This window comes from Poromitra crassiceps (genome assembly GCF_964638095.1).
Source record: "Poromitra crassiceps genome assembly, chromosome: 3".
Taxonomy (NCBI): Eukaryota; Metazoa; Chordata; class Actinopteri; order Beryciformes; family Melamphaidae; genus Poromitra; species Poromitra crassiceps.
Genome location: NC_139625.1, coordinates 37051225 through 37073158, shown reverse-complemented (window position 1 = coordinate 37073158; position 21934 = coordinate 37051225). Strand labels below are relative to the sequence as shown.

The window sequence follows — 21934 nt, the reverse complement described above, 5'->3', positions numbered from 1 at the left end:
TCTCGGCGCGCTGCACTGCTGCCTTGCTGCAGGGCGAACCTGGATTGCCTAGTCAAACCCGTGATGAACATGATCGATCCGGTTCCAGCAGCGCCTGGTCCCAAAGCCAAGCCGCGGACCCGTTCCTGTGTCGTGTGACTCGTGTCGCAGCATTCGTCCCACTCCCAGCCCGAACGAGAGGAGGAAAACGAGCAGCAGAGGAGGCAAAACGCTGATGGGGAAGGAGGGGGAAGGAGGTGCGATCTAGCTGCAGGCAGCTGTGGACAGAACTCTCTCTCTCTGTGTGTGTGTGTGTGTCTGTGTGTCTGTCTGTCTGTCTGTCTGTCTGTGTGTCTGTCTGTACACTCACTCACTGAGCAAACTGTATTGTTGAATGTAAAAAAAGCACTTCATATATATATATATATATATATATTTTTTTTTTTTTTGTCATTTGTGTCATAATGAATAATATTTACATGTCTGATGTCAATACAGTTCAAAATAAAAGAATTGAGAGCGAGTTCTGCATGATATTGTGTGCTGTACATAAATGCCATTTTCTGCTATTTCTTTTCTCAGAGAGACATTTTGGGTGAAAACAGGGTGTATATAAATGGCTATAAGTAGAGTACAGAACATGCTAAAAGCTCACTTTTTTTTCCTGGTGAACCCAGAGACGTACATCTTCATTTTGAGGTATTGCAAATCACTCTGGTGCTAATAGATAATTTACTGTGGGTCTTGAAAGATGACCAACAATTATGAAAATCTTTGGCCTGTGCTAAATATTGGCAGTCCTAAACTGGCGGTGAATGAGTTAACATAAACTTGGATATTCAACACTATAAAACTGTGTAATCATCCTGATTTTGAGTTCCTTGGCTCCCAACCTGCAGACTAAATCAAACTGTCTAACTGCCACTCTCTCGTCCTAACTTTCTTCCACTTGTATTGTATTGTAGTGTATGACATTAAGTTCCACTTGTATATAGTTGTACTGTATGTCAGAGTGCTGATCAGACTGTTGTAGTTAGTGTAGGAAGTTGTGTGCTAATGAATTGCCCTCTTTAGACAATGTGCTAATGTCAACTCATTGGCACTGTCTACATAAAAACTACAATTCAAACCAAGTATCCAGTGCAATTAGGTGAAATAGGAGAAATAGGAGCAGATTTAAAGAGGCACAGGGTATGTCAGCTTGGTCAAAAATCGATTTGAGTTTGGATAAGGAGCTATTGTGTTAGCCTGGTGGTTTTAAATGTCATGACATCTGCAAGCGAGATGGGAGCTCCAGCAGACCTGACATTTCTCTTTCTGCCAATTATGGGTTCAAGGAAGAGTGTGATTCTAATAACAAATTAGCCGTTTGCGCCATATGAACATGAAAAACAACTGTAGCAATGGGAGGCAAGCAGCAGCTCGGTCCATAACGACAACATCAAAGCTTACTCATGGTCGGAGCAATGATTTCACCAGCTCAAAAAATAAATAAAATTTCAAAATAAATCACCAGCAGAAGATGAACTGGCTTTGTTTCTACTTGTACAATTAAGCATGAAAATGTATTGGACAAAAGCACGGATCAAAAGTAAAATATATTTATTTATCAAAAAATGTGCTCAGCACATCAATTACTGCCTGGAGGTTATAAAATGTATGTGGAAATGTATAAGAATGCATAAGTCAATGTTCTTGTCTGAAGTGATGATGTGAGGTTGATAAAATCCTTCAGAAGCAGTGCTGCTTCAGTCTGATTGACAGTTCTGCGGCTGTGTTGTGGATGGCCCTGTCGCTGCGTCTCCCTGCATGGGGAGAATATCTGTGATCCAGTATTGGAACAGTGAAGTGACTGCAGCGGTCTCCTCTGGAAAAACAAAGAGACAGAGAGCTAGGTTTCAGTTTCACACTTGAGGATGCTGACAGCACAATACCTGAAGAACAGTGAGTGTTTTGCCAATGAGACAAACCAATTTGCTGCTAAAATTCTGAGCATAATAAATCAAAATCTCCTGCCAATATTGATATCTGCTTCCTACCTCTATGCATGTAGACAGCCATCCTAACACATCTGTCTCTTCCACAGGCAGATTGTTCTCTTTCACCGATTATGAATGACAAGCAGCTCCCTGTTCACCAGATCTATACGCAAAATCAAACGGAGCACAAAAGCGGGGCAGGCAAGCCAGCATCCTTCATGCTCACGGGTTTCATGCTCACGGGCTGCTCACAGCAGCAAAATCAGTTAGAAGGCAATCTTTAGACCTGCACCCGTGGTCAATTGATTCCTACTGTGAGGATCGACAAGAGTTGAGGCAAGCTTCAGTGAACTGTGAAAAAGACGCGAAGGACCTTGAAAACAGGCTCGGCCAGAAATACATGGACTTATGTGCCTCAGTGGCAGCAGTGGGTGTTCACAGGGAAACGGCTGGATCCAATACAAACAGCAGAATGCCGCTTTAACAAGACTGATGTTGAACAAAAATTTGCATTGCAGCAATTCATAACTAAGTGAGAGGACGTATGACAAATATCACGGCTCCCCGCGAATATGTCAACATAGCAAAGAGGGGATGACTGAAATAAATCTTCCTTTCTTTAAACACTGCACAGATTGATTCCCAGGGAGTTTTGCTTTTGCATAAATATTTTGCTTCTGCGATATGATCTGCTGGCGGAGTTGCGATGCATTTATAAACAGTGAATGAATGCATGACTCATACAACAGGGTGGGCGGTGGAAAAGCTTTCAAGCAGCTGTGGAGCAGGTGGATGGAGGGGGACAGGGAGCATACTGGTCTTTACGCGGTGTCGTCTTGGCGACGGGGACAGAGGGAGACGAGGATCACTTTGTGGACACCTACTTGGCTGCTCTGTCTCTCTTTCACTCTCTCTCTGACCCACACACACACATACCTACTAAACACAAAGCAAAGTCCCAGCTGATCCTATTATGGAGCCAGCCAGCCAACCATGCAAATGTACGTACACACACACACACACACACACACACACACACACACACACACACAATGTAAAGATAACCGGTTTTAATGATAACCGCAATAAAATTCCTTACGATAACCGTACCGTTTCAAATTTTCATTATCATTAAAACCGTGGTACCGTGATTACAGTGCTTTGAAAAACATGGTAAATACTGTTTTTGCTAACATTTTACTTATTTTGTTTGTTTTAATCTCTACTGTGATGTCCTTATATGTGTGTGTGTGTGTGTGTGTGTGTGTGGGTGTGTGTGTGTGTGTGTGTGTGTGTGTGTGTGTGTGTGTGTGTGTGTGTGTGTGTGTGTGTGTGTGTGTGTGCGTGTGTGCGTGTGTGTGCGTGCATGTGTGTCTGTGTGCGTGTTCTCATTTATGTTTTTAAGCTATGCTTTTTTTTGCCTCTAAAATATTTTGGGGGATGCCTCTTGTCAAGACACTTGAGGGCTTTTTGGAATCTCCTTGCATGTTTTCTTTTATTTAAATTGCATTTGATGGTGTCTTTGTATACCGATTATTTTTTATATGTGCTAAATAAATACAAATACAAATACAAATACTGTCCATCATCAACCAAAGTTGGCAACAGTCTCCCAGATGCAAACGTGCAGCCTTGGAGAAATGATTTCAGTGAGTGTATCAATCCTTTTTGGGTCTGAGTTTTCAATATAAAATGTAAAATGATTTCAGGGAGTCTCAGTACTTTTTGAAAAATTTCAGCAATTTTTTACGAATACCGTGATAATACGATAACCGTGATAATTTTGGTCACGATAATCGCGATGTTACATTTTCATACCTTTACATCTCTAACACACACACACACACACACACACACACACACACACACACACACACACACACACACACACACAAACAAAGGCCTCCTCCTTCACTGATTCCACAGTGTGCTACTAGACGGCAGCTCTTCCGTGTGCCCCTAGGTGAATGAGCGTCTCTGGGGACTCTTGAGATTGTTAGGCTGTGGATGGGGTGAAGGCAAGATGGACAAGTTGAGGCATGTTGGGTACCTCATGATGGAGGTCAGCTGTGCGTGAGAGAGCTAATATGGACCAGAGTGGCTCTAGCATTGGCAATTATGGGCAGGTATGTACAAGTGAAGGCTGAAGAAGGCAGGTACGAGCAGGTACGAGCAGGTGTACTCAACTGAATGACAATGATGGTGTAAGAAAGTATAGAATGGTTGGCAAGTATGGACAGACACAGGCAAGTGTTGACACGCCAGGTGTGATGCCTTGGGCAGATCCCAGCAAGAAGAGGCTAGTATGGACAGGGATGGGCACATATGTGTATACTGTACACCATCTAATACAGTGTGAAACAATATTCCCTGATTTGCCCAGAGATTTTGTCAAATTCCCGTCATTTTCAATGGAAATATTCGCACATCCAATTCTTTCTGGTGCAGGTGCGTTGGAAAGTATCACTTGAGTCTTGAAGAAGGAAGATCCCGCACACTGCTCTTGCTCAGCATCACCATTTATTGATAATCACGTTTCGGTCCCACTGGATCTCCGTCAAGTGTTTTACAGCATTTCTGCTACAGTGATCTGAAATAGACAATGCTCCACCCTTTCCACCCCCTCTATCCCTGTGTTCACAGGTGTAGGACAATCAGTCTCTTGTGGGAGCATCTCTCAATAATAGACAGTACTAAGCATTTATCACCTTAAAGAACTCAAGTCAGGAATACACCTCTTTAAATCCCATGATATTCCAGAGATTCCATGACCTGTGGGACGCCTAACCCTTGACAAGGGAGAGGACCACGCACTGTTTTCTACTGGGAAGCACAACGGTTTGATGGTGGATTGGCTGATGCATGACTGACCTGGAGACATGGAGGTGGTGTGGGGGAGCTCTTGCAGAGCCTTGGCCAGTCTGTCCGTCTGTTTTTGTTGCACGAAGGCCTTGAGACTATGGAGCTGCCTCAGGACAGAGGTGGGCACACCGCCACTGGCCATGCTGCTCAGCAGGTCATCCACTGCCACAGACAGGAGAGCAAGCCTGTCTACATGCGACCTGGAGCCTGAAGGACACACACAAAGGCATCAACGTCACATCTCACGATTGTATCTGTGAGGAATGTATTGTACCGGTATCTGCAGTTGATAAAACATCCAAGTTACTATTACGATTAGAATTGCACCCAACATAATAATTGTAACACTCATAAAACCTCATCACCTTACAGTATGCTTTACCTAAGCGCACACAACAGCTGTTGCCAATGGCTACTGAGTATCAAGGCTCTCCATTCAGTTTGTGTGGGCACAAACACAGACGCACCACAATTCAAAGGAGCACAGCAGTGGGTTGCACCAGCTGTGCCTAAGTTGAAACGTAAGCTAGTTTGAGCGTAAAGTCTCACTAAGTCCGAGTTTACGCACTACTAAAAATATTTGGGTTGCACCAAGTGAAATAGTTACAACGTAGGCATAAGTTAGAACTTAAATTTTACACCTACGTCTTACTAGGTGTAAAGTCCTCCGTAAAGTAGGTAATTGGCGCAGCGTTGTTTTGCATGTTTTACGTGTTCTCCGTGATAAATTACACCTTTTGATATTTATGACTCACGCTTTTGTTTTCCCACAAGCTGCGTCACTGCATACAAATTAAAATAACAGCAACAATTTAGCGAGGCAGGATGGTCGTAAATTAGCCTACAATGCTGATGAAGAGCTCACAGATAAACGTTAACAGTAGCCTATTATGAACCTAAACGTGTCGCTTTGGATAAAAGCGTCTGAATTATGGTCATTGTAGTTCACGAAACTCGCTTTTAGCACTTGTCAGCAGAGCAAACAATCTTGATTGTTGACAGTGACGAGAACCGCCAGCTTCATGCATCATGGCATGAACCTAAAACAAAGATTTACAGGTTAATTTACCTAGTGGGTAGACCACCCAAATATTGACACTGTATGGAAAACAGTGGTATTTATGAACAGTCCTGTGTGTAGAGGAGGAACCAGAAAGAGGTATTTTGTGCTCCCATAACACACCGTTGCTAGAAAGGAGAATTAATCCCTGAAACCAATAAACTGGAGGAAGCAGCCAGGTGGACAATTAGTCAGCCAGTCAATCAGAATGAGGATTATTCATGACATACCAGATGACTTGACTCAAGCTGGAAACTAGCTACGTCAGCCGCAACTTGGGGCCTTGCCGACGGCAGCTAGACCTATGTACTGTATATACTCGAACGTCAGCTTGACAAGGGTGTCACAGGGGAGTCCCCAGCAAAATTACTAAATTATGGGATTTCACTAGGATTTCAATGACTAGAAGTTAGCCCAAGTAGAGAATGTAGTACATAGTTGGTAATACTGTAGCTTTCATTGTCTCCTGTTATCTCTCGATCTACATTTTATAGTATATACTTGCTCTGTTCATGTCAGCTGCGTCACATTTACGGGGAGCTGCACGCCGGACCATCAAGCTTGAGAATAATGAAGCAGTCCAAAGGCCTTGGCGAACATTGCTGACGCTGAATTTCAATATCGGTTGCTCTTTCAATATATCAATGTCAACCTAGTCACCCTGACAGACGAGGTGTCACCCTGACAGACGAGGTGTCACCCTAGTCACCCTTACAGACGAGGTGTCACCCTAGTCACCCTGACAGATGAGGTGTCACCCTAGTCACCCTGACAGACGAGGTGTGACCCTAGTCGCCCTGACAAATAAGGTGTCGCCCTGACAGACAAGGTGTCACCCTAGTCGCCCTGACAGATGAGGTGTCACCCTAGTCGCCCTGACAGATGAGGTGTCACCCTTTTCACCCTGACAGATGAGGTGTTGCCCTGACAGATGAGGTGTCACCCTAGTCACCCTTACAGACGAGGTGTCACCCTAGTCACCCTGACAGATGAGGTGTCACCCTAGTCACCCTGACAGACGAGGTGTGACCCTAGTCGCCCTGACAAATAAGGTGTCGCCCTGACAGACAAGGTGTCACCCTAGTCGCCCTGACAGATGAGGTGTCACCCTAGTCGCCCTGACAGATGAGGTGTTGCCCTGACAGATGAGGTGTCACCCTTTTCGCCCTGACAGATGAGGTGTTGCCCTGACAGATGAGGTGTCACCCTGACAGACGAGGTGTCACCCTAGTCGCCCTGACAGACGAGGTGTCACCCTAGTCGCCCTGACAGATGAGGTGTCACCCTAGTCACCCTGACAGACGAGGTTCCACAATCATCATGCAGCAGCCAATGTGAAACTCCTTTAGAAAAAGCCAATATTATTAGTTACAAGCTTTAGCGCAGAGCGCACGCCCACTGCTGGTCATAAAAGGCAAGCACCCTATTCTCAACACTCACGATCTGACATGTAGATTTCCATGGTGGTCCTGAGAAAGTCCGACACCTCAGCAGCTCGGCTCTCGTCGTCGTCCTCCTGCTCAGCCCCCTCTCTGTGGTAGGTGAAGTCCAGGGCAGTGGCCCGGGGCACCAGACCCATGGAGAGCAGCTTCTCTTTGTGGCGTTTCTTCTTCAGCTTCCTCCTCTTGTTCCTGCTGAGGTGCTCTCCTCCCTCACCCGCCTGGGCCTGACTCTGACCCGCACCGGCCTCGCTCGCTGGAGCTTCTCCCTCTTTCACTGGATGTTCATGAAGGGCTACTTTCCTCTTCCGTCTTCGTCTTCTTCTTTTCTGTTCTTCTGCCTCTGTCTCTCCGTCGACTTCCTCGCTGCTCTCGGGGGTGCTCTCTTCTGTGGGGCAATGAGAAAGTAAGCTCTTGATCACCTTATTATGTTTTTCTGATTTCCCCCCATTTTCTCCCCAATTGTACTTGGTCAATTCCCTCTGCTGCCCCACCCACTATGCCGATCTGGGGAGAGCTGTAGACACACACATGCTTCCTCCTCCTACATGTGCAGTTGCCAGCCGCTTCTTTTCACCTGACAGCGGGGAGCTTCACCGGCAGGACGTAGCATGTGGGAGAATGACGCTATTCCCACCAGTTCCCTTCTGCCCCGAACAGCCTATCATTGGAGCGACACATTTCTGTGATGTAGCATATGAGTAATTTGACAGAGACTCACATCAGATCCAACAATACACACACAGTGAGATCAATAAATAAAGGCATATGCAGGAGCACGCACACACACACACACACACACACACACACACACACACACACACACACACAATAGGGCTGCACAATTAATCAAATCGAAATATGGCCAAGTGCAATATCCAAATGGCAGGAGCCTGCAATGATTTGATCAAGGTAAAATGTGTCACAACATAACATTAAATGAAGCATTGTGGTGCTATTCACGAGTTTCTTGGGGAGACAGTGGGTGCTTCCATGACACCCTCCCTCCCTGTTTCCAGCTGCCGGTTGCCTGTTTCCGCCCAGGGCTGTTCATAGCGAAAGAGACTGAAAATAATGATAATAATTGTTGTGACTTTGTACCTACCTATGTCTTGTAATGGAGCCCCCCAGCACAATAGTTTCACACGTGCATAATTGTACAATGGAGTGACCAATATCTTGAATCTTGAAAGAGAGAGATCGCTAAAGCTCCGTTCAATGACCAAATATAAGAGTTCCGGTTTGGACGTTTAGCCTTCAAAATAAAAGTGGCCACTATGCAACCACATACTATTTTTAGCAATTTCGGCTCAAATAAGCCTATAGAGTACCAGTGAATTGTCATTCACCTCGTTTTTGTAAAATATGGCTGCTATGCAACCACACAACGCTACTATTTTTAGCCATTTCTGATAAAATAAGCCATACGTTCCCACTCTTTGACAGCGGCGCGCACCTCCTTGCCAGTCAAAAAAATTCAAATTAAATTAAAAAGTAAATTAAATTAAATTAAATACAAAAATTACCATTCCAACTAAAATCATATATCACATATCGCAATATCTGTCCGTATAATGCAGCATTGTGGTGCTACAGAGATGCCCCGGCATATCGTGCACCCCCCTCGTGCACTTACTGAGCTGCTCCCTCCCTCCACCTCCCCTCTCTCGAAGAACTCTGAGGCCTTACTGAGCTGCTCCCTCGCTCCACCTCCCCTCTCTATAAGAACTCTGAGGCCTTACTGAGCTGCTCCCTCCCTCCACCTCCCCTCTCTCTAAGAACTCTGAGGCCTTACTGAACTGTTCCCTCCCTCCCCCTCCTCTCTCTCTAAGAACTCCAGGGCCTTACTGAGCTGCTCCCTCCCTCCACCTCCCCCCTCTCTAAGAACTCCAGGGCCTTACTGAGCTGCTCACTCCCACATCCCCTCTCTCTAAGAACTCTGAGGCCTTACTGAGCTGCTCACTCCCACATCCCCTCTCTCTAAGAACTCTGAGGCCTTACTGAGCTGCTCACTCCCTCCACCTCCCCTCTCTCTAAGAACTCCCAGGCCTTACTGAGCTGCTCCCTCCCTCCACCTCCCCTCTCTCTAAGAACTCCCATGCCTTACTGAGCTGCTCCCTCCCTCCACCTCCCCTCTCTCTAAGAACTCCAGGGCCTAAAGCTTCTGGCATACTCTTCGCGCACGCGCTGGAGGCGGGGCTCCACGGAGGGCGCGCGCACTCTGCGCGGCCCAAAACAGAACATAGTGAGTGCTCCAGAAATGGCGGCGATCAGTACCAGGCAGTCTGAATGAAATTGAATCTAACGTTCCCAATTCTATATATTACATTCTAAAAAACGACCCTCAACATTTGGGAAGGCTAAGCCACACAACTAGTTCGTTATAATCGAACATCATGCTTTGAAGGCGACTTTACAACGGTGAGGACTCAATCACAGCAGATATCCGCTGATAGCCTACCACGGAGATCTCACAGGCACAGGCAGCAAAACCCGACGCGCTGATAGAAAAATCTCCATGGACGCGCCGCGCTGCGCTCAGGCCTCGCCCCCCGACACGCCCCGTGCGATGACGTCATAATCGCCGTGCGCCCTATGCGCTTGGCTGGGCGCAAAGAGTATGCCAGAAGCTTTACTGAGCTGCTCCCTCCCTCCACCTCCCCTCTCTCTAAGAACTCCAGGGCCTTACTGAGCTGCTCCCTCCCTCCACCTCCCTCTAATGCCAGGATCAGACTACACGATATTTTTTGTCGTTCACGATGTCACCATGTCAGACGAGGCCATCATACTGCCATAAATTCGTGACATGTCTTGGTCGGGAGACTGGCCACACTACAAGTGTATTCTCGCTTAACACCGACAGAGCATCGTATGCCACCGTCATCACGTCGTCTGCTGTCGTCAGCGAGTTCACAGGTCGTCGGGGAGGCGGACCTGTGAACGAAATCTCCCAGCATGCATTGAGGCCACTACATAGACAAGAAATAGCAACCAAATCAGCCTAAATAGGCTAAAGTGGTAGATAGAAATAATGTTTATGTTAGCACAACATGCAATTGTAAAACATTTCAATATTGGGCAAAATAAAACATTGAAATCCAAACACAACCCTATGTGAAACATGTATGTAATCCAGGTGCTATATATATCCCTTGCAGAATTAACGTTATTTGGATGAGTGACAGGCTCTACTGTGATGCACTGTGATGTCCGCTCCAGCCTCCAACCTACTTCATGTGCACGCCCACCATTTTCTTGCCAGCTGCTGTGAGACGAGAAGGAAGAGAAACGAAAATGCAGCCGACTCTGCTGAGCTCATGTTATTTGTAGTGAGCAATGCCCATTGCCCAGGCGTTTAAACGCAAATTAAAACACCCTGGCCTTTTTATCTCTTTTATTCTTTTGAGCGGAGCGGAGCGGTGAGTGCGAGCGGGTGAAATCTGTATCGAGCGGGGAGCGGTCTCCCCAGGACCTGATACCTGTCTTCCGGGGTGTCACACTAGGCGAAACCATGTCCAAAAGACTGACATGCCAGTCTTTTCGTCGGGGCGTCGTGAGGCGTCCTAGACGTCCCGACTGGTCCCGACGCTGGTCTTTGATTATGTCACACTACAAGAGGTGAAGACGGCCGATCGTCGTCCCCGACGGTCATATTCGGGCCCGACGCTGAAAATCTGTCGCGCACGACCAAATCGGTCTAATATCGGGCTGAATTCATGTAGTCTGAACCAGGCATAAGAACTCTGAGGCCTTACTGAGTTGCTCCCTCCCTCCACCTCCCCTCTCTCTAAGAACTCCCATGCCTTACTGAGCTGCTCCCTCCCTCCACCTCCGCTCTCTCTAAGAACTCAGAGGCCTTACTGAGCTGCTCCCTCCCTCCACCTCCCCTCTCTCTAAGAACTCAGAGGCCTTACTGAGCTGCTCCCTCCCCCCACCTCCCCTCTCTCTAAGAACTCTGAGGCCTTACTGAGCTGCTCCCTCCCTCCACCTCCCCTCTCTCTAAGAACTCCCAGGCCTTACTTTGCTGCTCCCTCCCTCCACCTCCCCTCTCTCAAAGAACTCCGAGGCCTTACTGAGCAGTCAAAGGCAGTGGTTCTCAAATGGGGGTCCGCGGCACTTTGCCAGGGGGTCCACGAAAAGTTTTCAGGTAATTTTTTTTCTTTTTTTTAATTAAAAAATAAAATGCTACATGTTACTTATTCCTTCTCAAACTACTTCCTACATGGTGCTAGTCTATCAAAATATCCTAGCTGTCATTGATTGTGTTGCATAGTGGTTTTCTGTACTGTTGACAAATTGTGATATCGCTTTGGACAAAACAAAAGCGTCTGCTAAATGACGTAATGTAAATGTAATATAATAAAAAAAAATAATAATAATAAAATTGCAAAATCTTCATAGTTCAACGAAAATAGTTTATGCTTTAAATCTAAAATGGTTCATGGATTACATTCTAATAACAAACCGATCAAATTAAAAGTCAAGCACGTTACCGTGGAAACAATTAAGCTTAGCCCAAAATCAGAATGAGGGGGTCCCCGGTATATTTTCTATCTTGTAAGGGGTCCTTGGCTGAAAAACATTTGAGAACCTCTGGTCAAAGGAACTAACTCCCCATCTAATTCTTCATGACACGCTCACACTAGCAAGCGATGGGCTGGCCAGCAGCCAGAACATAATGTAGCTGAGGAAGTCGCAGTGCAACAACAACCACAACACTGAATAGCAATTTTAGAGGAATGACAGCTAATTTGAGCCTAAGCTGGTTTATAATGATAACAAAATCACTTAGTGGACCATACGAGCAACAATTGAGCAAAAGTGTTATTTGAACGTTTTATTTATATGGTAAAATACTGTAGCCTTGCAAGCAGATGCTCTGTCCTTTCTCCTGTCATGCGAGTGTGCCGAGCCATATTTTTTCCCAGAGCATTTCCAAAGATGTAATATTTATAGTGATTTGTATTCCTTCCTTCCTGTGATGGTTAATTAAAAATAGAGCAGAGTTGCAAGTCTATGTGTCACTCTGTGTGCAATAGGAGAGAAATCCTCTAAGCTCCTGAGCATACTACTTCTTCAATAGCCACATCTGTCACACAGCAGATATCAAGGGATTTAGAGGCAACTAAAATAAATGGAGAGTATAAAGAGAAAACATCGCATGGATGCAACTGGGACGTATCCTCAGTGATGTACCCTGGGGTCATAGGATGTTTCGGGTCTCGCAACATCATACACCCTCGCCCAGGTGACCCAGCCGGGGCTGGCCAAGCCCCAACTTACGTCCCAGTAGCTACCCACGGTCAGCCCTCTAGGAAGGGTCGAAGGTGGTCACGTGGTCAGGGCCACTCAATCCGCTGCTCCGGAACTACTCTGCCGGGACCGGGGGGGGGGGCTCTGGTACGTAGAGGGGCCGGGCTCTGTGGGTTGCCACCCGGCCGGGCTCCTCCCTCGTCTCACCAGGTCTAGGACCTGTGCGCTGCACCAGACTCCCCCGCTCCAAACATCTCATTCCGATGTGATGGTATCTTGGTGGATACCATGCAGTACCAGTAATTGGTGGAACTGCAGACTCCACTTGCGGCTTGAATGGCCCTCCTAGAAGGCCTCTCGTGAATTGTTGGGCTTCTTCCTCACGGAAGACGCAGGCTGGGGAGCTAACCCATACTGCTCCCGGGTGCCGTACCTGTTCCGGCTGTCAACTGTCTCTCCAGTGGTCACTAGTCTATTCCTGGTTGTCACGTAGTCTATTCCTATGAGTCAGTAAATATATCATGTCTTTGCATGACAATTTAAAGAACCTGAGCAACAGCCCCCCCCCCCCCCCGCAAAAAAATAAAAAATAAAATAAAAAAGGTGGCACACACAGTTGGTCCGGAAACGCAGAATCAGCCCACAAATCATGGGCCAGGACCTACCAAAACCTTCAAGAACTCACTAAAGCCTCCAACCAAAGCAACATGTCGGTGTGGAAGAGGTTTTAATATTTCACTATCCAAAGACTGTGTTCAGGCCATGGAGGTTGTGCAGTTTAAGTGCTATAAAATACTCACTCAGAAAATTTGAATCGTTTGACTATACCGCCGCAAATTCAGACGTTATTTTTTATAAAGTTATGTTTTATTGATGGTTTCATTACCAAGCTTTTAGGAAGCCCAGCCTGAGTTGACCTCAAACAGCACTTTGTACTGCAATTTGCAGACAATCATTCAAAACTATGTTCAAATAAAGGTGTGGTTAGAGCGAGTGGACTTGATTAAACTTAACCATGTCCTGCATCCTACCAAGTGCTGCAGGTCCTGATGGAGCCAGCATTTTCCTCCCATTTCACTGAGGTAAAGCAGATATGGTCGGGGGGCAGCATGGATGAAGAGAGAGATGTACAATGTGTCAGGAGCCAGGACAGGTCATCACAGTCTGACCACTGAGTTTGAGCGGGAATGCTAAGTTTTGCATTTCATTTTCACTTGGGAGAAGGGGGGGCATTTGGATATTGCACATGGCCATATTGCGATTTCAATTCAATTAATTGTGCAGCCCTAATCTGTGCTGCAGTCAGTTTCTCTTCTCGGGTCAGGAGCACAAATAATTGTCATTGTCCGTTTCCCTTAACTAGAGTGGCAAAGACAATCTAGTTCCAGTCAACCTGGAGAAAGCCCACGCAGTAAATCTCTCCTAGCTTTACGGCGCACACAGACAAAGTCCATAAATGTCAGATTATGGCCCTCTTACCAGCTGGGTCCTCAGCACTATTTATGCTTGCTGGCTGGGAGAGTGTGACGGATCCCTCCGCACCTGTCTCGTAGCCTGCGGGGGGAGGCGGGGCCGTGTACACCCGCCTGCCCAGATGGGCTGCGCTCTGTGCCGCCCCTTCATCACCTGAGACAGAGGGAGCAAATAAAGGAGGGTTATGAACCACATCCTGAAGTGGGGGGGGGGGCTCATTTTGGAGCATGTGTACGACGGTGTGTTGGTATGAGAGTGTGTTTTGAGGGAATAATCAAAACCCCAAATTTGTTTCATTTTACACCAAAAAGTAATGTTTATCAGTGTGAGGATGGAGGAGGGACAGTGTGTTCCATAGTACAATAGATAATTGATCTGTCAATGCAAGTAGCAGGCACTGGAAAGTTGAAGCTTAATTTATACTTAGATGTGAAAGCCCTCACCGTGGGTAGCGCGTAGGCCAGTGTAACCTGCGTTGTGTTGACAGCACTGGCAGCAACCCATGTTGAGGGCTTGCCCAGGGGTGGAGTGGGATTCGATCCACCGACCTCCCGCTTCCACATTACATGTACCTGTATGCTAACCAGTGTTTCCCCTAGAAGTTTTTTCAGGCCTGGAGGGATTTCGAAATGTACCTCGACCACAATGGTGGGGGCCCTCGCTGGCGACGCCACACTTTTAGCTAAGCTGTTCGCATCTATGTTCGCAATGGCATCCCAAGTATCATCATACTATTATGGGATGCGATGCGAACAGTTGTATTATGGGATGTGCGTTTCACAGGCAACGACACGTTGACATGTTTTGGAACAGCGCTGCACGCTGGCACAATGCTCCTAAAGCAAAACGCTTATTGTTTTGAATGATTTGGCATCTTATATTACTGTCAACACTGTCAACACCTGTATTGCTGTATTGTAATAATATGCCATAAAGGTTTATTGAAATTTTGGGGAGAGCATTTTTTTTTTTTTTTTTTCAATTCTTTTTCTGGCCTGGCGGGCCCGCCACGCCTGTAGTATGGTAGGGGAAACACTGCTAACCACTATGTCAAGAGAGCTTAGTTCTGCTCTCTTGGCAAAGCTTTCTTTCATAGTGGTTAGTGCATGCGCTTTGGAAGCGGGAGGTCGGTGGATTGAATCCCGCTCCACCCTGCCCTGGGCAAGCCCTTGGGCTGCTGCCAGTACTGTCAACACAATGCAGCCCCTACCGGCGAGCCTGCCGCGAGGCTTTCATGCAGCACCCCAAAAATATGACGGAGCGTTGGGTCGTCGCGGCTGGTGTACTGACTGTCTAGCTGCCACGGACAACGTATGAGTATGAACTTACCAATGGCAGCATCTTGGGACACTTTCCTTTTCACAGATGTTTTTTTGGCCAGGGTCTCAACAATGCACAGTGGGCTGGGTTCCTTGTCCTGTTTGGGATCTGTAGGGTAAAGCTTCTGGAGCACCTTGGATTGAAACACTAAATGAAACAAATATTAGTTAGTACCTTTCTGTAGTGACCTTTCTGTAGCCGGCAAACACTTACTCCTTACTCCTAAATTACATACTGTACATGCGGTTTTCAGATATGTGACTTTCTCTGTATGGGTGAAAACTTTAATCTGAATCTTAATACTGAAATCTGGCAGTTTAAGGGCTAATTTCCACCAGCTCCGGAACAGATGTGGTACGGCTCCGGTACGGCTGCGAACAGACCCACACTCATATAATCCGTCAGACGCATGCAGGATCCGACAAAGATAGAACAGGTGCATATTTTTCCCGTACGGCATGTATTGCCTATCTATTAGTCTCGCTGGCCAGCCTCCCCTCCCTACCGTGAGATGAGTCTGGTGGGGCAGGTCTCCATTGTGGAATTGCGATGGGCGACGCTTAGAGGCAGTGCCCTTGGAACATAGTTTCCAACAATCCAACTTGCCATTTTCACATTGTAGCAATGAGCTAGCATGTAGGTTTCTGCCGTTAGCTTGCTAGCTAGTTAGCGTTGTTGTTTTCACTGAGGCGGCAGGGCACTATTTATTTACAGTGACACACAGGGAGGAGGGAGCGGACGCCACTCTGATTGACATGGTCGGAGCCAATGACAGAGCTTGTAATAAGCCGGGAGTGGACATCTGGCAGCGACTGCAACAGTCGCTCCAATGGGGAGCAGCTGTAGAGCAGGGGAGGGCTTATCCCAGTTGCCTGTTTCCGTGTAGCCAGACGACTCTCACGGTAGGGAGGGGAGGCTGGCCAGCGAGACTACCTATCTATTAACATGGGCAAGAGTCTGTTCTGGCAGTTTTACCAGATCCGCATGGAGCCGTAATGCATCTGGTGTACATTGGGTGTAACACTGTGACTCAATGAAGTGTGAACTTTTTAAATTAATTTGCACAGCTATTAGTCAGTGCCTATGGTGTATTTTGATGTACAGTAAGAAGACAAATGAATAACATGCAAACCAGTTACAGTATAAAAGTTTAAACAGATGCTGCATGAGTGGGTCATGTCATATGTACACACATTGTCTTCATAATACTAGTAGCGTGGCATATTTGGAATTATACTTGCAGTGGCATTATTATGAGTCGACCAATAATTTATTGCCAGGGAAGGCAATTTGAAGCAGGACAACATAGCAGCACATATTCATCCACATACGTCATTACTCTTCTAGAGCTGTTTTTGGCATTCTTGTATTTTTTGCCTATTTTTATGCCTCCGCCGGCGATAGCCAGGCCGGAGGCATTATGGATCCGAGTTGTCCGTCCGTCCGTACGTCCGTCCGTACGTCCGTCCGTACGTACGTCCGTCCGTCCGTACGATGTTCGTTAACGCGATATCTGAGGAACGCCTGGACGGAATTTCATCAAATTTGCCTCAAACATCGACTTAGACTCAAGGATGATCTGATTAGATTTTGGTGGTCAAAGGTCAAAGGTCAAGGTCACTGTGACCTCTCGAACGCCATTTTCAAGCTTGTTAACGCGATATCTCAGGAATGCCTTGACGGAATTTAATCAAACTTGTCTCAAACATCGACTTGGACTCAAGGATGAACTGATTAGATTTTGGTGGTCAAAGGTCAAGGTCACTGTGACCTCTCGAACGCCATTTTCAAGCTTGTTAACGCGATATCTCAGGAATGCCTTGACGAAATGTAATCAAACTTGTCTCAAACATCGACTTGGACTCAAGGATGAACTGATTAGATTTTGGTGGTAAAAGGTCAAGGTCACTGTGACCTCTCAAACGCCATTTTCCAGCTTCTTAACGCGATATCTCATGAATAATACCTTGACGGAATTTCATCAAATTTGCCTCAAACATCTACTTAGACTCAAGGATGAACTGATTCGATTTTGGTGGTCAAAAGTCAAAGGTCAAGGTCACTGTGACCTCTCAAACGCCATTTTCAAGCTTGTTAACGTGATATCTCAGGAATGCCTTGACGGAATTTAATCAAACTTGTCTCAAACATCGACTTGGACTCGAGGATGATCTGATTAGATTTTGGTGGTCAAAGGTCAAAGGTCAAGGTGAGCTCTCGAACGCCATTTTCAAGCTTGTTAACGCGATATCTCAGGAATGCCTTGACGGAATTTAATCAAACTTGTCTCAAACATCGACTTGGACTCAAGGATGAACTGATTACATTTTGGTGGTCAAAGTTCAAGGTCACTGTGACCTCTCACACACCCAATTTCCAAGCTCTGTAACGCAACATCACAGGAGCGCCTTGACGGAATCTCTTCCAATTTGCCTCAAATGGCGATTTGGACTCCAGAATGAACTAATGGCGGAGGCATAAGTCCGCGTTGCGGTCGTTCCAGTTTATTACTTGTATGTAGATCGATAGTGTTCATTGGTGTATGTTACTGTCTTTATACGCCTTAGGTGCTCTGGCGGGATCAATAAAGTAGGGTATCCTATCAAGCTGGCAGAAATCGACATGGAGTTGCAATAATCTCTCATGGAGAAAGAGATAACATGGAGCTATACTGTACTGTATTAAAGCAGAGAAACCCCACACACGAGGTCTAACTTACCTATTAGGACAGAAAGTAGCACAGCGGGAAGAGTATCATTCTTTTCTTTTTAAAAGGGACTCTCAAGCGTGCTCGCAATACCCAGGTAGTACTGTATAGTCACACTACGCTACCTCCCCCTGCAGCCTGACATCTCATATGGCTGTAGGGGAAATCGAACCAAGGTATTAGCTGTTAAGCCAACTGTTTTTCACACGCTACGCCAAGGAGACAGTCCCAACAGTGCATCATTCTGACAGACGGTATCTAACACGTGTATTTGTTTACATCATATCCACGCGAGACTTGAACTGGCGTCTGGCGAGCCGCAAAACTTAGCCAGCTATCTAGCCTAGCCGTGTATCTAATACTTTGCATGCTCGATTTGTTATATTAGCTTGGCAAAGTTGGATTGGATCATGGTGCTCACCTTGTTTCCTATGCGTCATGTCGCCATATTTCGCTTGCCAAGAAACGAGGAACAAGCACATCAGGATGAGAATGGTGGCTAGTTAGCTAACAAGCTAGCTTAAGCCTATGTCATGTTCGCTAACATGCTAGCTTAGCTAGTACGCTAACTCGCGCCGAAGCATTATGTAGGCTATGGCAAGAACGATTTGCAAAAACTGCTGCTGCAAAAAATAGCGTTAGTCAGCTACGATTTTCAAATCCGTACAAATCACAATATTGTCTTTAGGTCCTAAAGCAGCCTTGTCCCATCCCAGACCACGTCCCACTGGTCCCAGACCCAAATAGCTACTGACAGCACAGCAGAGCAAAAAGGAACCACGATGCGTGACACGATGTTACACCAAACCGCATTCAAACACCTGACAATTTAATGTGTACTTGCTTGTCGGTAAATGTATAACGTTATACCCCACAAAAACAGCAATATTTTTTTTAATCATTAGTAGGCTACCCCTTCTTCAAATCGGCATACATAATCTACGAAACAGATCTAATGTTAATTTAGCTTCACTATAATTTCAATTTTTACTGCTCACCACCACAGTGTATTTCCAGGTTCTAAAAGTTTAAATGTTATCGAAGCAAATTGGTTCCGGGTGTGTTTTATGAAAGCTGAATTGAAGAATTGTCCTAGCGTATTCGTAAATGATACTCGGTCATATTTCATGGGGCATACAACCGGTAGAATTTTAATGGAGTTTGGTACGCCATTCTCCCCATACAAAATAACGGCATGTATCAGGGCTAGAGCTCCCCCTGTGTTTGAATGCCGTAACGACTACCACTTTGGGCATGCGCAAACCGAACCAGCTGTAGGACTGGTTGGAAGCGAGATGAGAATACTAAACAGCACCGCGCTGAGTTGATTTGCGCACCCTCCAAACTTGGCTTGGGACCTCAGCATGTGAACAGGCTTTGGAGGAGGAGGATCCACCTAGAATGTCAGCTCTGAAGAAGGTAAAGCCCTCTCTTTCCTATTAACCTTTATGCACATAATGCAGCTTTGGAGTCTTGTTGTCTAATGTTATTAAAGTACAGTAAATGAGATGGTGCATGCAGTAGTGTATGGGTCGGTTTCAAAGCAGTTAGGTTGCAGGCATTGTATTTTCAGGGTTGTTTTAGGTAGCCTAATCAGACTTTTTGATTATTGGTAATTATAAAATGAAGGCATTGTGAAATGTTCTCTGTAATAGGTTATTTAGGCTATATTAAATAGCATAAAGCTATTTTGTTTAATGATGGTCAGTCTCCACGTTAAACAAAATAATCAATAGGCCTAGGGATTTTGCATCTATGCCATCATTTCTGCATGCACATGAAATCTGTTCACTAACGTTACCACTCCCCTGCTTTGCCTCATGGATGCTGCACTTATCTTCGTCCCTGAGGGGTGGAGAGATAGGTTGAGGAACTTTCCTGGCAGAAAAGAGCCCTCTTAGTGCAAGTTTAACTTCTCAAATGGATGTCATGTCACGTTTGATCTCTCCCAGCCTCCTCCTGTGGTCCGCTGCCATGCGGATGTAGTCTCTGTGGGTGGATGAGCTTCAGAGTCTGTGTCAGACAGAGCCCAAGCCCAGTGCTGAGAGGAGTGATCTGCAGCTCAGCAAAAGAAGGCATTGGATGAATAGTAGGTTTTGTAGGATTCAAGGAACTGCACAGAGACATGTGTGAAGGCAACATTGAACAACACTTGGACAATTCCCTCCAGGGAAAGGGCCAGTTTGTTTCTGATGAATCAAGCAGTGAGACTTGTATTCCTGTGAGAGGCTGGTGAATATTTGAGTGGGAATCAGGACTGTTTTGTTGATTGCGGTGATGCAAGATTAGAAATACGTAGTGCCTGCCTGTTTGTGCATGTGAGACATTGTCACCTTTGTCAGTGCTAAACTATGATAGAGCATGGTATTTAAGATTCACACAGTATTGATGTCTCCCAATATAATCCCGTGAGCGTTACACAACGAAGGGAAGTTGTCTAAAATAAAATGCCTGCTTCAGCACTGCTACCAAATACACAGCAGCACTCAGTACACACTGTGAGTGACAAAGTGCCGGCTGCCAGAACTCACACAGTCAGTCATCATAATCACAGAGGTCCTAAAAATAGGGGAGCATGTAGCTCAATGGAGTTATTGCTGTTCACCCTCGTGGCTAGAAGTTTTACCTTGATTCTCCTGCATGCTATACCGTGCTCAATAATACAAAAAGACGTATTTTAGCCGTGGTGTCAGTTGATCTTTCTTCAAAGACAGGCAGCTGTGCGGATGAGACTGTGGTCTCTAGGTGACGGAGTTCGTGACGGACTCATCCAGTCTCTGGAGCGGTGGGGTGTGCCCAAAGTTCAAACATGGAAACTGCATTTTCTGCCATAGTAGCGTTTCCTAGCAAAGAGTCCCATGTTCATTCATTATGTAGGCGATGAGAAGTGCTGGAGAGCAGTGGCAGTAGCACCAAAGCAATCGGAAAGCAAATTAACTGAGTTTAAATCAATGGGGTGGGTAATTAAAAGTGTCCGTGAGTATGTGGATCTGGCTGTGTACAAGTGCTTACATTTGTGGGTGTGTGGGTGTGTGTGCCTGTGCAATATGTTTGCATAATGTAACTCAAAGAGAGGGAGCCCGTGGGCGGTCAGGTGCCAGCTGGCTGGAGAGACATGTGGCACCTCAGCCTGCTCGCCAGAATCAAATATGAGCATTGAATGTTTCTGCAATCCACGGATACGTAAACCATATGAACATTTCTTAACCAAAATCCACGGATACGTAAACCATATGAACATTTCTTAACCAAAATCCACGGATACGTAAACCATATGAACATTTCTTAACCAAAATCCACGGATACGTAAACCATATGAACATTTCTTAACCAAAATCCACGGATACGTAAACCATATGAACATTTCTGAACCAAAATCCACAGATACCTAAACCATATGAACATTTCTGAACCAGAATCCGTTGCATATGACGTTTCTAGATACGTGTATCAACGTTATGCAGGTCACAGAGTCTGCTATTGAAATAGCATGGTGGTGAGTAAGCCCAATAAACATCCTGACATCTATCAGAGGTCTAATTCATGTTGGTCCTGGAGGTCGAGCCCACGTTGATCTGATGGGCTGATATGTATGTTTTTCTGACAGCCGGGTTCGAACCACGGAACCTCTGACTATGAAGCATGCAGCTTAACCATTCGGCCACCAGGATGTGCTGTGTTTCAGAGTGGTATATAATCCTCAAGTCATGTGTCAGTTGCAGTGAAGCTGACTTGCCACTTCCGCATTACAGCAGTAAGCTGTAACGCAGATACTGTATTTGTTATTATTTTACACATTAATGTATAGGGAGTGCTCCCATTTCAGTGTCCTGGAAGCTTCTTGACAGCACACAGCTGCGTT

The 21934-nt window shown here is 45.9% G+C and overlaps 1 protein-coding gene across 2 annotated transcripts; it reads right to left on the bottom strand.

Annotated features, from left to right (window-relative positions):
- Positions 1-1646: 1646 nt before the first annotated feature.
- On the bottom strand, positions 1647-18775 carry erich1 (glutamate rich 1). 2 transcript variants are annotated; one of them, XM_083632718.1, is made up of 6 exons: positions 18494-18775; positions 15375-15512; positions 14052-14198; positions 7321-7707; positions 4830-5027; positions 1647-1846 (listed from the first exon to the last, which is right to left on the bottom strand). In XM_083632718.1, exons 1-6 carry the CDS (start codon positions 18552-18554, stop codon positions 1728-1730), a joined length of 1050 nt encoding a protein of 349 aa, XP_083488844.1. In that variant the 5' UTR covers positions 18555-18775; the 3' UTR covers positions 1647-1727. The 2 variants fall into 2 exon arrangements, with proteins under 2 accessions (XP_083488844.1, XP_083488845.1); XM_083632719.1 differs by having other exon boundaries at positions 7321-7704.
- Positions 18776-21934: the final 3159 nt, after the last annotated feature.

Excerpts from the sequence above, each read along its gene's own strand:
- erich1 (XM_083632718.1), bottom strand. The coding sequence starts at position 18,554 with ATGTGCTTGTTCCTCGTTTCTTGGCAAGCGAAATATGGCGACATGACG. Across the intron at positions 14,199-15,374 it reads GTCCCAAGATGCTGCCATTG|GTGATGAAGGGGCGGCACAG; the intron begins GTAAGTTCATAC and ends CCTCTGTCTCAG. Across the intron at positions 5,028-7,320 it reads GGAAATCTACATGTCAGATC|GCTCCAGGTCGCATGTAGAC; the intron begins GTGAGTGTTGAG and ends TGTGTCCTTCAG.